Source organism: Sinocyclocheilus anshuiensis, unplaced genomic scaffold (assembly GCF_001515605.1).
Source record: "Sinocyclocheilus anshuiensis isolate Anshui unplaced genomic scaffold, SAMN03320099.WGS_v1.1 scaffold782, whole genome shotgun sequence".
Lineage (NCBI taxonomy): Eukaryota > Metazoa > Chordata > Actinopteri > Cypriniformes > Cyprinidae > Sinocyclocheilus > Sinocyclocheilus anshuiensis.
In genome coordinates this window covers 764650-780320 of record NW_015546111.1, presented here as the reverse complement: position 1 = coordinate 780320, position 15671 = coordinate 764650, and the positions used below count along the sequence as shown (strand labels likewise).

At 35.9% G+C, this 15671-nt stretch overlaps 1 protein-coding gene across 1 annotated transcript in view; it reads right to left on the bottom strand.

Annotated features, from left to right (window-relative positions):
• The window catches only part of LOC107700666 (receptor-type tyrosine-protein phosphatase U-like), a 103790-nt gene that overhangs the window by 87864 nt on the left and 255 nt on the right, over positions 1–15671 (bottom strand). The window contains exons 1-2 of the mRNA XM_016502403.1: positions 15648–15671; positions 2690–2765 (exon numbers count right to left, since the gene is read on the bottom strand). The exon at positions 15648–15671 is cut by the window's right edge and continues 255 nt beyond it. Coding sequence (XP_016357889.1) covers positions 2690–2765; positions 15648–15671 — 100 coding nt within the window. The remainder of the gene's footprint in view (positions 1–2689; positions 2766–15647) is intronic.

The window sequence follows — 15671 nt, the reverse complement described above, 5'->3', positions numbered from 1 at the left end:
TATATAGTAATATGCTGATTTGGTGCTCAAGAAACATTTATTATTATTATCAATGTTGAAAATAGTTGTGCTGCTTAAAATGTTTGTGGAAACCATGATTTTTCAGGATTCTTTCATAAATAAAGTTCTATAGAACAGAATTTATTTGAAAAAAGTATTTTATAACATAAATTACCTTACTGTCACCTTTGAATAAGATTTATGCATCTTTGATGAATCAAAAAGTATCAATTCTTTCAAGAAAATTTTACTTTAATAAGGCTAAGTCTAAAAATCTGAAAAGAATGACAATGATTTACAGTACATTAGCACCTTTTTAAACTAAATTATAGGTGGTTGGTGAAAAAGAAATGATACAAATGATTCATCCCTTAAAGTCTTTATCTGACACAAATCACCAAAAATGAAAACAAAATACAAAAAAATTAATCGCATGACAACCAGTTCTACCATTTCTGTAAGTCATACATAAAAATATTTTAATAAAAACCAGTCTTCACTACTAACCATTACAACATTAACTTCCAGTCTTCAGTCGGCATATTAAATCAAATGTCTAGCTCTGCTGGATTAGGGAAGTTTAAAGGATTTCTACTCTCCCCCTCGGCAATAAAAGACATCACAGCTCTGTACACTCAGAGACTTCACTGCACTGGAGGGCCGAACACATCACACACTCCATCACAACAACTCCTCCCTACTCTGATCTGTTTGTTTTCTTCCATGTCCGGCAGCTAGCAGGCTATCTCAGCATGCAAGCAGCCAGCAGGGTTCATGTTCCCACTAACTAATGCAGTACATATGCAGCATACTGATGCAAGCATAGCATAGTAAATGTTGAACAGTAGCACATGCATAAAAATAACTGAACTAGCTGATATACCTCAATTGTTTCACCGAGAAAAAAAAAATATGGGGTGCAAATGGAGACTTGTTTAAGTCTTCTGCTTCTTAGATTTTCCTCCTGAGAAAATCAGTTACATGTATCATTCAGTCTCATTTAGTTGACTAAATAGTTATTTGGCTATTGGTTAATATTATCCAAATTACAAACTTTGGCGTTTGCACTGATGAATCATTCATATTACAAAATCATGCTATAGACGCTGTATAAGCTTATAAAGCAGACTTAAAATTGGAATGAAGTGTGAAGGGGCTACATAAAAAACTTGTTCCCGAGACTTTTCACACAAGACGGAAACTAGATCTTTTCATCATCAAAGTAACAATGTAGCTGTACCCTGCTGAGCTGAAAGCCAAAAGCCAGTGTAGAGACTGAAACAAGGATGAAAGGTGAATTTGGGTACAAAAGGGTCTTTGATATCCAAATTATGTGTGCTTACAGATCCATCAGGAGAATCTGTGTGGAACTGGACCTGCATAGGTAGATGAACTTGAGAAAGTAGTACTGTATATAAGAGCAGTGTAAATCTCGATGTGTCACAGCTGAAAGAAGCGAGTTTCGGGTTAGAAAAGCTACTATAAAACTAGTGGTTGAACTATCTGAATTTTGTCAGTGGTGGACGCTAATTTCTAGAGTGCATGCTGGCAATATACATTTAATGAACATTTAATATAATTTATGATATATTAGTGCTGTCAACTGATTAAAAAAAATGTATTAAACGGCTCTGTGGAATACTTGATTCTGATTGGTCAGTCATGACATTCAGAGGTATGTTACTCCTCGATAACAACCGGTAAAAGTCCATACCACAGGCTCATCTGGGTAACTGAAATCGGCACTATATGCTTGCTAGGAACAGTTTTCCTCCATGGAAGCTTTGCGTTTGGTTAGTTAATAAATATTAAAACTCAAATCAATATTATGGGTACAATTATTTAATTATGTCATCCTGGTGTTTGAACTTGCCGCTTTCTAGCAACTGCTTTCATCACGGAAGCTTTGCGTTCAAATATTTCAACTCGAATCAATTTTTCGTGTCTAATTATTTACTTATGTGGCAAGTAGCCATGTAATAAGTGGGATAATGTGCATCCAGCAGGTCGTTAACACTGAATAACCCCCAATAGGTTATTCTGCGATAGCAGCCAGCTTAGTTAATCACTTTTTTTTTCTGTAATTAATCATGATTAATCATGAATTGCACCTAAAATTTGTAATCAAATATATTTTTACATTGAATCTCCAAATTATCGTAGAAACAGCATAAAGGCAGTATATTTTAAATAATTAATAGCATCTTTTGACTATGAAGTATGAATAAAGGCAAGTATCATAGATACCAGTACTTATACTGATGTATTTTTATCCATTTCTGTGGGAAAAAATGAGTAAATATAGTTATTAAACAAAATATTTCATTAAAAAGTTAGAAAACAGAAAATGTTGAGAAGTACATCTCAATGCAAATGACACACAATGTTGTTGTTTTATATATATGTATATGTATATATTAATCAGCCAGCCAATCATTATTAGTCAATGGCAATAATAATAATAATGTTAGCAATGCTAATTTTAACTTAAGACTTGCAATAATGGTTAATGCTTAACATATTACTTTCTCTTTTTTTAATCCAGCATATTGGCTCAAAATAGCATAGACAGACAACAATATTACATCCCTGAAAAGGCTAATGTGATCCCAGCATTTGTACAGTCCTTCACATTTTCATGCTGTTCAAACACACTCCCACACTATAATGACAGTTATGTGCTACTCACAACAGGGGTAGTTCAACAGGAGTATGTCATCAACTGCAATGTAGCCTTTGCGGTCCACAGTCGCCTCTAGCAATATCTGAAAATAAAAAGAGAGGAAAACATGACCTGCAAAAATTTATTTGGGCTTTAAATTGAGTAGCTTTAACATTCGCATGAAGTAGTGAAATTACAATGATTGTACAGAGCAGAAAGTCTTGCTAATGGGGAAACTCTCTTAATTCAAGATATATTTTCTGAAGTCACATCTTGTTCAATTAGTCCATTCTCTTAATCCATTCTGCTTAAAGTAAAATCTTATTTTAAGGCTGTTTAGATGTTAAATACAATGTAAACAAAAAAAAAAAGGATGACATTTACGGTAAAATACCGGCAGCTGTGGTTGCCAGAACTTCACCGTAAAAAATATGGTAGCAACATTTTAGGTTTTACAGACTTAACTTAAATTCACAATAAAATACTACATTGATTTAACAACATCAGATGTAGGATTAAACCCTAATGTACACAACTGATAAGAAAAAACTAAGAAGAAACATGTCATTTCAACAACAACATCAAATATGAAGTGTCATGCAGGGAATTATGGGAGTGTCAATTTACGATTTGTCACTGTAAATTATACAATGACTTTCTTTTTCACTTCCAAAACCTGTTTTTTTAACAGTATGTTACTGTAAAATTACATTAAATGTAATTACATTTATTCACCGTATATAGTATGGAAACTGACTGTTAACCAATTAACAGGTTTTTACTGTAGAATTTTTTACAGTCTTTTACAGTGTGTTGTGTGAGTGTAATGTATGTGTGTGTGACTTGGTAACAGGTTTTTACTGTAGCATTTTTACAGTCTTTTACTGTTAAAATCACAATAATTTTTACAGTGTAAGATCAAATAAGAAAATATTATTGCAGTGTATTTAAAATGTACAGTGTAAATACATCATTTTTTTGTTTTAGTGAGTGATGCCTTGTATATTCATGAGCACCAAGTGGTGTTTATTAAACTCACAAAAGTTGTTTAAATGGGCTGTCTGCTCTAGATTTTAACTACTGTCTGACATTTTCAATGTTTTTCATTAAGCTTACATTAACAAAATAATGAAATAAAGAAATAATGAGAGAAAACAAGGCAAACAGAGACGATCCTGTCAAGCAGGGAGAAAGCAAGCAAAACACATCATTCATCGCTTTGGCATTTTGCATCTTTTTCTTAAGTTTTCTTTTTTGCACAGTTTTGACCGTCATTGAGAGAACAAAAAACGAGAAAAAGGATGCCAAAGCAAGTAAAAAGAGTGAGAAAGAGAGAAAATAGATGCCAACTTCACTAAGGGCCCCTGAGGCCTAAAGGAAATAATGGCTTCATCAGGAGGCCTGAGTGCACTGTGACACATGGCTCTCATTCGGCATGCTGCACACACACACACGCATACGCACCGGCTCATAATGTGAGCATAAGGGGCACGAGTCCCTGGGGACCAGGAGAGAGGCTCCACAACCTCCAAAGGCTATGAGCAAAGGACGGTCGCTCCAGCGTAATGAAATCAAATCAATATTGTGCGAACGACAGCGATGAGATGTTATTACACATCGAGAGTGTGGAGGCCATGTTTGCTCTTCACAACAGTGGTCTGCTTGGCAGCCCACGCTTGACGTTATTGCTTAAAAAAAATAAATATTTTTGTTTACAGTCTAGTAACCAAGCAAATCACAGTTATGACCGAATGTTGTGTTTTCAATCATAAAAGGGTGTTTCCTCATCTTCAGAAACTCTCTTAAAAGTTTTCAAATGTTCACATTATTTAATTTCTAACAGTGGACATAAATGAATCATTGCTGTTATTTTTTCCCTTGAAAGTCATCTCAAATGATGAATTGCACTTATTAAAATTTGGTGATGGAACACAATGAAATACTGCTTTCACACTTTTTGCTCAATGTGACAAAATCACAGCTTATTTGGATACAATGCATAATATTGAATTTTTTTGTTATTTATTTATGATTGATTGATGCATTTTCTTATTTCAAGATTGAAAGTCTTGCTCTGGGGTAAAACAATACAATTAATACATAAAAGGAAAATGAGAAGCAGCAAAAGTAAATTATGAAGACATGAAAAAAGCTGTTTAAATGTGATATTCATATAACAATAAAAAAAAAGTTGATGACCAAGCTGAATTTTCAGCAGCCATTACTCTAGTCTTCAGTATTGTCAAAGTTAAAACCAACTGTGCTGTGATATATTCAGGATTCTTTGATGAATGGAAACTTCAAAAGAACAGCTTGAAATTTTGAAATAGATTTCTTTTATATCCATTATAAATGTCTCAAAGTAATGCATCCTTGCTGAATAAAAGCAGTAATATCTTTTTTTCTTAAAAAAAAAAAGAAGCAATTGAAGTAGTGTAAATGAAGTACTGTAAAAAAAAAGTTGAAGAAACCTGACTCATCCATTGGCCCAAAAATAGGAAATATAGGGACCATTGCTATCGGTGACAAGGGATTTGTATGTGTTGCAGCTGTTGCACATAGCTGACGGCAATATCCCTCAGAGCTGTCGTGGTACCGGCGCTTCGTTCCACGTTCAATTTCACCGTCACTTGGTCAGCAGAACATTCCAGTCTGTCAGAAGCCTCTTGTTTCATCATGGAACAGCATGATTTCATCCTCCTAACCCTGCCTTGACCTCCATCGGTGCCGACATATGTGAAGATGAATGTAAAGTCTCTGACTGGGATCTAAAAAAACACAACGTGCTTTGCGGGAAAAGAGGAGGAAAGTGACTCCAGACAGCAGGATATACAACCAGCGCTGACTCAAGCTCAGTAACCCAACTTTAATCTCCTGTTGGAAAGGACTGCCATATAACCACAATAAACCTACACCAGACCTGCAGGATGATGCAATGGGAGATTACTCAGAAATGTGTTTTCGATTTTTCCCCACCATTTCACGGGTGTGCCGCTGCTCACATGCCATCAGCTCTCGAAACAAAAGACAAAATCACACATTTCTACGGAGGCGCTCTTACACTATTAAAATCCTCTACCCGTATCACATTTATTCTAATCAGTGACTACTTCCCTCTGGAGAATATATATACTTGGAACAAATGTCTCTGATTTATGATGGACATAAAAAAAGAGTGAGGAGGCTTTCTGAGTATGGAAATGCAAGGCTGAGTTGAATCTTATGTTTCTCTGTTAAGAAGATGACCGTCTCTATATTCCTTCTATAAGCAAGAATTATGATAGCAGTGCATTACTGGTTTGAAACAGTAGAGGTATATGTGTGCATGTGCGCTTTCCAATTAACAAGGCAGAAAGATACATAAGTACAAACAATGTAATAAACTTATCTCTAGAGATCAATAGATTTTACTTTTATATCACCTTTTTTTAATGTTTACAGGGTCCAAAAATGTACAGTAATTCCTAAATGATTACCACAATTCTTAACTCTATTATGAAATACTACTACTACTAATAATAATGTTGTTGTTGTTGTAGTAGTTAATAATAATAATAATTATAATTGTTGTTATTACTATTATTATTATTATTATTAAATGACCAACAATCAATCTGGTTGAAAAGTGTGAATCTATTTAAAAAAATGTATAAATAACTATATTATAATATTTTCAATCCCAACTGCGGAATTACAATAAATTGTACCTGGTTTTATCTAACTATATTTTGCAATTGAAATAAATATGCTCGATGTATCCTATTTTTCCAACAATATATGACACATGACTGTCCGATTCAACTACCAATTCCCATTATGACTATTATGATCTATTTTCATAAATTCTAAAACCTGACGTCATGATGTTACCTGGCTTTTGTGTGAACTTTTAGTTTGTAGTTAGCTGTTTCCCCTTGTCATTGGTTTGATTGTTCCCAGTTGTGTCTTGTTTGTTAGTTATTATTATAGTTATATATTATTATTGTATATAAGCCCTAGTGTTTTCTGTGTTCTTTGACTGGTCTCGTCGCCTGTGGATGTGCTGTGAGTTGTTTTCAGTTCTGTTCTGCCTGTGTTGCCCTTTGTTTTAGATTACGCTGTGTTGGATTTTTTTCCTTGATGCCTGGATTCACTCTTGTTGCGTTGTTTTATTAAATTTATATACTGCACTTGAAGCCTCCACCTTGTTTCTGAAGCACTCACTGTTAGACCTGACTTGAAACTGCAGTATTTATATAGAGTTGCTACATTAAATGGCTTATATTCATTCTAAAATCCACATTCTAAGCTTACATTTAATTGTGCCAAGTGAGCTAATCAGCTAGACACACTAGTTAAAAAAGGTCAAAATGCACAAAGTACAATTTGGGGGTTGATGAGAAGATGAATGAGGAGCTCAGACAGAGAGACAGACAGAGAGACAGACAGAGAGAGAGAGAGAGAGAGAGAGAGAGAGAGGAAAAGATGTGAAGGACCGCAATCAAGGAGGACAGACACAAACAAACCAGGCTCTCTAACAAGGACAAGCTCTCCTCAGAATTATTCAATCCTGACCAACGGGTCGAGGTTTGGCTGATTAGTTTGGTCCAATTAGCTTCTGCTGATAGATGTTGTAACTACACCATCTGGATCCAAAAGAATCTTTCTCCGACGGCCATTCCAAAACAGCTGTGTACGGCTCTAGAACTAAGCCATCATGAGGAAAGACAAAAATACTAACAAAATAACTTTTTCCAGGTATTACAGACTCCTTGGTTCGGCATGTTTTCCATCAACAGATGAAAACAAGACAAGACATTCATCCTGGTGGAATGCCTTTTATTCATCTACATTATTATTATTAATGGACCTGACCAAATGTCTTCTCATGTCTTACATTTCTTTCTTCTACCCACCATCAATTTTTATTATTTACACTCTCGTGCCTTTTCTTAAGAATGTGTCAGGTTCAATTACTCTTTCGTAGCTTCAGCTTTGTTGTGCAACATGGCGGAGAGAGAAATACACAGACACAGATTTGTTGATGTGATGTACATTTAATTGGAAACCCGTGAGAGACAGAAGTGAGCGAGAGAATGATACAGAGGGAGAGGTGCGGATGGGCTGAAGCTAGATTCTTTTTGGCAGTCCTGGCAGGCCCGATAACATCTTTAATATTTGATAACAAGTTCCCACTGTCTATTACACCTTCACCAATAACAGCAGAAATATATGAGCGAGCATGGCATATGGGGGAGATTTCAACTCGAATATTTCAAACTCAAGGTGATTCCTCCCTCTTTCCATTCTGCTCTTCCTCCCGATCTCTCCCCATCTCTCTCTATTCAATTTCCTTTGTTCCCTCCCCTTTTTCTCTATTGATGTTCAGACATGGCAGACAGGAAGAAATATGGTATCTCGTGTCACATAAACATAGAGCTCGTTCCATCATATCATGAGAGACAGGCCACTGTCTCATTTTACATGTATAGAGATACTCTGTCCATTGTTACCATGTACGAAGCTTGCAAAAACCCAACACTGATTCAAATGCACAACAGAGGGATGTGCATTTATGATTTATGCCCATTATGCCTATTTATTCCGGATTGAACTGATAGTTCAATGCTATCAAAACAATTAACTGAGCATTCAGAATAGATTTTTGCTTAACAGCACCATAAATTGTCAAGCAAAAAAATTGTTTTTAGCTAACTTTATAATATTGACTTCAAAAATTTTAATAAACAGTATTAATTTTTATAGAACAAATGTAATAATAACAACAACAATTTCTATGGGTGATTATTATTATTATTACTATTATTATTTATATTATTTATAATTAAATTTAATTCTGCATCATGACTGATACCCTAATGTCAATCCATGAACTGGAATTTAATTGGGACTCTCAATTCAATACTGAATGGCCAGCAATAGTGTTTACTTTAATAAAAGAGCATAATTATGACAAATATAATTTAGGCAATAAGAAGCCACCAATGTGGACAATACATTGTCAAAATAATCAACCTGTGGGCTTGTTTATCAGAAATCTATTACCATAAATCCATGCACTACAGTTATGAGGAAACAAACATTATTTTGTATGAAACCCTTAATTATGAGGCAAAACAAGAGTTGAACAAACAAGCTATTAGCTCCTTCCAAATATAGATTTAGCCTGGGTGGCCTTGTTATATGAATGAAGGATTTCATTTCATGAAAATAATCAGTTTAATGATTTCAGCTCAGGGGAAACACGGGGTATGGTTTCGCTGATCTCTTAGCACTCACTTCCTCCTGTGAAAGCAAAGTCCCCATGTTCTCAAGAGAAGTGAACCTCTTCAACTAGAGCAATCACTCATATGAGCTAGACAGGATACTGATACAAACACTGGATAATATTTGAACATCATCGCTAAAAGCCACATTGACCTTGGAGAACTCTTCTTAGAAGCTTTCCAGTGAGGATTTGATTTATTTTTTACTAGCTGAAACACAAATGCACAAAGTCACTATTCAGCCCTTAATGCTGACATTTACACCTTTATTCATTTTCTGTATTCATCAACTACTTTCTGATTGTGGGCAATGTTTCTTTTTCCCTCTGTTTCCTCTGTTTTGTTCCATTTGTACTCATCCTTATTGTGATGAGTCATGAGGCAATTGTTTGGCAAGTTTGGCTCCCATCAGTTTGGCTGAAAGGGTCTTAACAGACATTGCTAACATAAGTCGGTAACACTTTACTTAAAGCCTTTATGTATAATGCATTATAAAAGTAGTTTTAATGCATTAATTATGCCTTGTAACGCACCTTATAATGCATTGTACAATCTCATGAATAATTGTAACCACAGTTAATACATTATCAATTCATTGCTACACTATGCATTTTTAATTTGGTTATAATTATTTATGACAAGATATAATGTATTACAACGCACATTATGAATAATTATAATGCACTATACCCTTTAATAACCCTTTATAATGCATTATACATATAGGCTTTAAGTAAAGTGTTAACCATAAGTCTTATTAGAGGACCGACTTTATGTCTCAGGTCGGTTTCATTAGGGTTGGGTACCGAAACCCGGTACCAATATGGTACCGGTACCTATGTAACCGGTATGTACTAGAACCGAATCAGAACGCAGATTTCGTTACCTCATTTCGGTGCCATGCCTGAGCTATCGATTGAAATATTTGTCCTCTGGTTCTCCGAAACGGACGTAAGAAGCATCATCACTGCACGTGAAAAATAATTTCCCGACTGAGAAAATGCACGTGAACTCAAGTCGGAAAGCTCTAATAATACAAATCCAACACATCTTTGTAGTAACGTGATGCGAGCGATCGATTGAAGTATTTGTCCTCTGGTTCTCCGAAACGGACGTAAGAAGCATCATCACCGGCACCGCACGTGAAAAATAATTTCCCGACTGAGAAAATGCACGTGAACTCAAGTCGGAAAGCTCTAATAATACAAATCCAACACATCTTTGTAGTAACGTGATGCGAGTGTCCATGTTGTTTTCACATTCCGACTTAAGCACAAATGAGAGCATCCTGTGAATGCAGTGGCAGCAGCTTCCGTTAACTAAGCTAAACATGCTTAAATTAAAATGCCTAAAGCTAAACTTCCCTTGTATTCACATTTCTAAACCTGTTGTCCAACAAAAGAGAACATTATAATCTTTTTACTCCACAACACCAGTCAAATGCTTCCTTTTGTGATCTGATGTGGCTTCTTGTCACAGAATGAGGCAGAAAATATGTTCCATATGCTACTTAAAAAAAAAAAATACATCGATTAGCAATGGATTATAAATATACTTAATTATTATGAAAATACCAGATGGCTTGAATAAAACAGATAAACGATATTGTCGCAGTTGAGTGTTTATTGTCTTTGTTTTATCATTCAAAATGTTTATATGTTCTGTTTACTCAGTTAACGTACAGCTATAATAGCGATGCCTTTGTCCATATAAGGGAATCTGAGTTTTGTTACTTCTGTGACTGGATATGTGGATTTTCTGTGCGAGGGCTTATAGTGCTAATGGCCAATCCATCATTTTTGGGGGAATTTTTATTTATTTATTTATTTAGTTTTTAATAAGTATCGGTTCAGACCCCGTTTAGGCACCGGAACCGTTTTAAAAGTATCGATTTGGCACCGGTATCGGAAAAAAAAAAAACGATACCCAACCCTAGGTTTCATACCGCAAGCATGAGCAGAACGTGAGCAGTGCATATTTTTTTGGCGTGCATGTTAACAACTGAGTGCATTCACACCGGGAGCAGGAGCAGCGCATAATCGTCAAGCAGGACCGTCGCATGAGCAGTGCTGAAGCGATGGTTTTGGTGCCGAGTCTATTTTTGCTGCACCACTCACACTCAATAAAAAGTGACAATACACTTTTGATGGACAAAATAAATTATTTCACACAGAAAGTGCTAAAAATGCACAGAATAAGCATGTCTTGTGTGTTTAACAAGAATTGGAATATGTCAGAAAAGAAAATTAAGAAATCAAAAATATGTATAGAAGATTTACCCATTTAAAGTTGTTTTTAATTATTCAGTTTGGGCTTTAATTATTCAGTTTTGAAGCTGACGCGAAGCTCAAGCTTGCGGTGTGAAACAGCTGTCATTCTCACACCTAAATACAGGAAAGTCAGTTGCAGTAAGTAAACAACATTCCACAAAAGACAACACTGGAAGTCAAACTGGGGTCATGCAAAATGCCTGAGATTCAAATTTTTTTGAGTCTGAAAGCAAAGGTCTAAGAACATCCTCAAGGCAAATTCACAGAGTTCATGGGTTTGACTCTGTGTTTCAGGAAGAAGACCAGGATGACACAGAGATGGGCACACAGCTCAGTTTATCCTCGTTATGCTCTCAGACTTGGAAAAAAAATGCACAGCTTGAGATAAGCACAGTTTTACACATGCTGTCAGTTTAAAGGTATAGCTCATCAAAAAAAAAAAAAGAAAAAAAAAAAGATAATTTACTCTTATTTTCAAACCCGTGTGCTTTTTTTTTCTGTGGAACACAAGAGTAGATTATTTTGAATATTACCTTACAGCAACAGTTCACAGTGACCTGGAGATTTCAAGCTTCATAAAAAAACCCACCATAAAAGCATTATAAAAAAAATTGTCCACATGACTAATGCACAAAATTTCAACTGAACATGACACACCATTACACCCCATTATTAGCTGCAAACTTTAAGTGCTTATACAGTAAGTGAATAATGCATTAAAATTTGACTGGTTTCTCACACAAGCCTATTGTGTGGCTTTTGAAGACTTAAAATATAGTCATGTACTACATTCATGATGTTTTTTTTCCACTGTGGTCCATGACTGTATTGTATAAAGTGCTATATAAATAAAGGTGACTTGACTTGACTTCTGGAGCTTGATAGCCACTGCATACAGATTTGTAAAGACATGAGAATTTGCATTTTTAGATGAACTTTTCCTGTGTCTTTTTGCTTACCCAAACTATCCATGAAAAACGACACCAGCTGGTTTTGAGAAGCAGCAAAATGAATGAAAGGAGGTATATAAGGGTGCAATAAAGAAAAGAAAAAAAAAGGCAACGCTAAACAGTCAGCGGGATGTCTGAAGAAGACAAAGATAAAGAGAAAAAGAAAAAAGCAGGTAAGCACACATAAAAAGGCAGAATTTGATCACGGGCAACTGCTAAGGGGTCAAAGTGTTGTTGCCATTAGAGATCGTCCAAATGGCCTCAAAATATATCAAATGTTAGAACTGAGCTTAAATGATCTCTCTTGTTTGCTCAGCTTTAGCAAACCAGCCTTGACGTTGCACCCGCTTAGACTGTGGCACAGCTCTAGTTTCACCATTGATCAGGACAGTCTGCCATCTTCCAGGACCAAAGTGTGATTTAGTATGACTCCCGCTGTGAGAAAACTACGCTGAAAAGAGCAAGCTCATCGTTTCATCAGATGCACAAACTATTATGGCAGTTGTTCAGCTACTGGTTTCCAAATACAGAAGCAATATGTCTACAGCTTTCTGCATACACACTCTTTCACTGTTAATGATGAAAGACTAAAGGTCTGTGCTGTTATAAAGTAACAGAGTTTTACAGTGTACCATTATCGATACACAAAAAGGTCTATAACACCTGGAGAAAGCTATTCGTTTGCAAATTGTCCAATAACATATTAAATAAAGGAAGCTAAAAATGGTCAAATTAAACATTTTGCTTGTTTTTCAGCCAGCTTGCAAGCTAATCATTGAGCTTACTGCCTTTGATTACCTCAAGCCGATTGAAACTAATTAGCCATCTAGCTAAAAAAAATAACAACCAAAAATGCTACAGCATTCTAATGATCCTGAAGACGATAATCACAAAAAAACATGATTGGCAGAGACACTAGCAGCAACTATCCTAAGCTGTGACATCTTTAAGAGCGAAAAAAAAAAAGTAGGAATTACATTTTTTAGTAAACTGAATTCATTTTTTTACCGAAACACTGAAAAAAACAAAAATTAAAATAAAGTTTTGGAAATTTAATTGGGGTAATTGCGTAAGTCAGTATGCTGTTCAGAGCACATAGTGCATAACTAAAAACGGCAATGGTTAAAAAAATAATACATACAATATATATTTCATAATAATTCACAGCAACTGTTAAATGCCTATCAATGAAGATGCTTTTTGAACCAGATGGTTACACCATCCTACCAACAAGAGCTAACAGCCTCATGCTAACTAGGAGAATTTTTGGAGAAACAACATCTTTTCTTCATGTGCACTCAGCAAAAGTCAAAGCGACGCAGAATCGACTATGCAGCTGTACAAAAACAAATTTGCCCTATTGTCATGTCCCCTCCACCTTCACATCTTGTTGACTGGCACGAGGACTATTATTTACACATGAAGGCCACCTCTTTTCTCTGGCATGTGAAAGTTAATTAGGTTGGAGAGATTGACAGTTCTCGATAAAGTGAACACTACTCAACTTAATTGCTTTCTGACAGCTGCGCAGAGTTTGCAGAAAGGAGAAATTGAATTTATTGATGAAGCCCCCTGCGTCTGCCCGCTCCCCACTGGCCCCCTGACTGAGCCTGGTTTCTCCCAAGGTTTGTTTTCTTCATTTCTGTCACCGATGGAGTTTTGGTTCCTTGCCACTGTCGCCTTTGGGTTGCTTAGTTGGGGACACAATTTCTGACAACATTGTTGACTTGACTGCACAGACACTATTGGAAGAGAACTGAACTGAGCTGGACGATGACATCACTGAATCAACAATGACTTTAACTGATAAACTGACTGTTTTCTATTGTCCTCTTGTATTATCAGCACACATTTTTCCTGTTTAACACTGTAAAGCTGCTTTGACACAATCTGTATTGTATAAAGCGCTATATAAATAAAGGTGACTTGACATGACTTGACTCGCGCCTCCATAGCAGTGTGTAACCCAATGGCAGACCGACCACTGACACCAATCAATTGGCATGGGAGGCGTGAATGAGCTGTCATTTTGTAAGCAGTGATTTGGTAGACTGTCTCTCACACGTAATGGTACAGTAGGGAAATTAGGTTACTAGTTGAGTAAGACCTGTCAACACTATTGACTTGGTCTATATTGTGGGTTTGTCTAAGCCCTGCAGCAAACCTACATTCATGATAAGATCAATGCTAATTAAACAGTGCAAGGGGCATGACTAATAAGACAGTAGTCTCCATCACAAGTTGTATAATGCCTCGTGGTGAGGAAAAGAGATGCCTGTGTATGCTGCTGTTGGTGGAGCTCTGAAATACTATCTTTGTGTCACAGCAACTTTATGGGTATGCAGTCGAAAACCAGTTTACTAAGCCTGCCACTGAGATTACAACAGTTGTCAGTCACATTGCTAATTTGTGGCATACTTCAAGGCAAACATGATGAATTAATTCGCTTAGAGTCTGGAATTCATGCATTTCCGAAGCATTTACCAATGGAAAATCTGCTGGTTTATAGCTGGTTGATCAGCCACCAGTGGGGGACAGTAATGAAGTAGTTTTACTTCGTTACTGTACTTAAGTACGTAGACAAATATAAATGTTTATTCATAACCATGCTGAAAATAATAATGTTAGCTAATGCTAACTGTCTAGCTAACTAGCTTGCTGGTGCTAAATTGAGGTAATTAAAAAAAAAAAATAAAGTCCAAATATTTTTTATTCAACAACCTAGATAGATTACATCTGAGGGAAAAGAAAGAATGTGTTCAGAACATGGTAACTACAGTAATTATGAGTACTTTTACTGGAGTAATATTTTATTATACGGATCTGTACTTTTACTCAAGTACTTGATTTGTGTACTTTGTCCACCACTGCCAGCCACCAAGTTCCAAAAATATTTCTATCACCTTAAACTAGTATGACTATCTGGTAGTTTGTTTATCACTGTTCCAAGATGGTTTGTTAATTTGAACCAGCTAATGACAATCTTGGACTAGCTAATGACCAGTTTAGACTAGCCAATAACCAGTGTGTACCAACTAATGACCAGTTTCGATCAACTAATGAACACCTTAGACCAACTGTTGACCAACTTTGACACAGACTCAACTTGACAAGTTTGTACCAAATAATGAGCATCTTAGACCAACTGATGAGCATCTTAGACCAAATGACTCTCCTGGACATTCTAATTACCAGTTTAGACTAGCTAATAAGCAGCTTGAACCAACTAATGACCACCGTAGATCAACAGATAAATAGCTTAGATTAGCCTGGACCAGCTAATGACCAGTTTATTCCAACTAATTAACATTTTAGACCAACATCTTAGAACTGATGACCAATTAACACTAACTTGGACCTACTAATAAATAACTCTCTTGGACCAGCTATTGATCAGTTTAGGCTAGCTAATGACCAGTTTGATACAACTAATGAGCGTCTTAGACCAAACTGATCACCACCCAAAAAAATATGGTCACTAATTCAAAATGTTGCTCACCTGGTACTCATTTGGCCAGAAAGT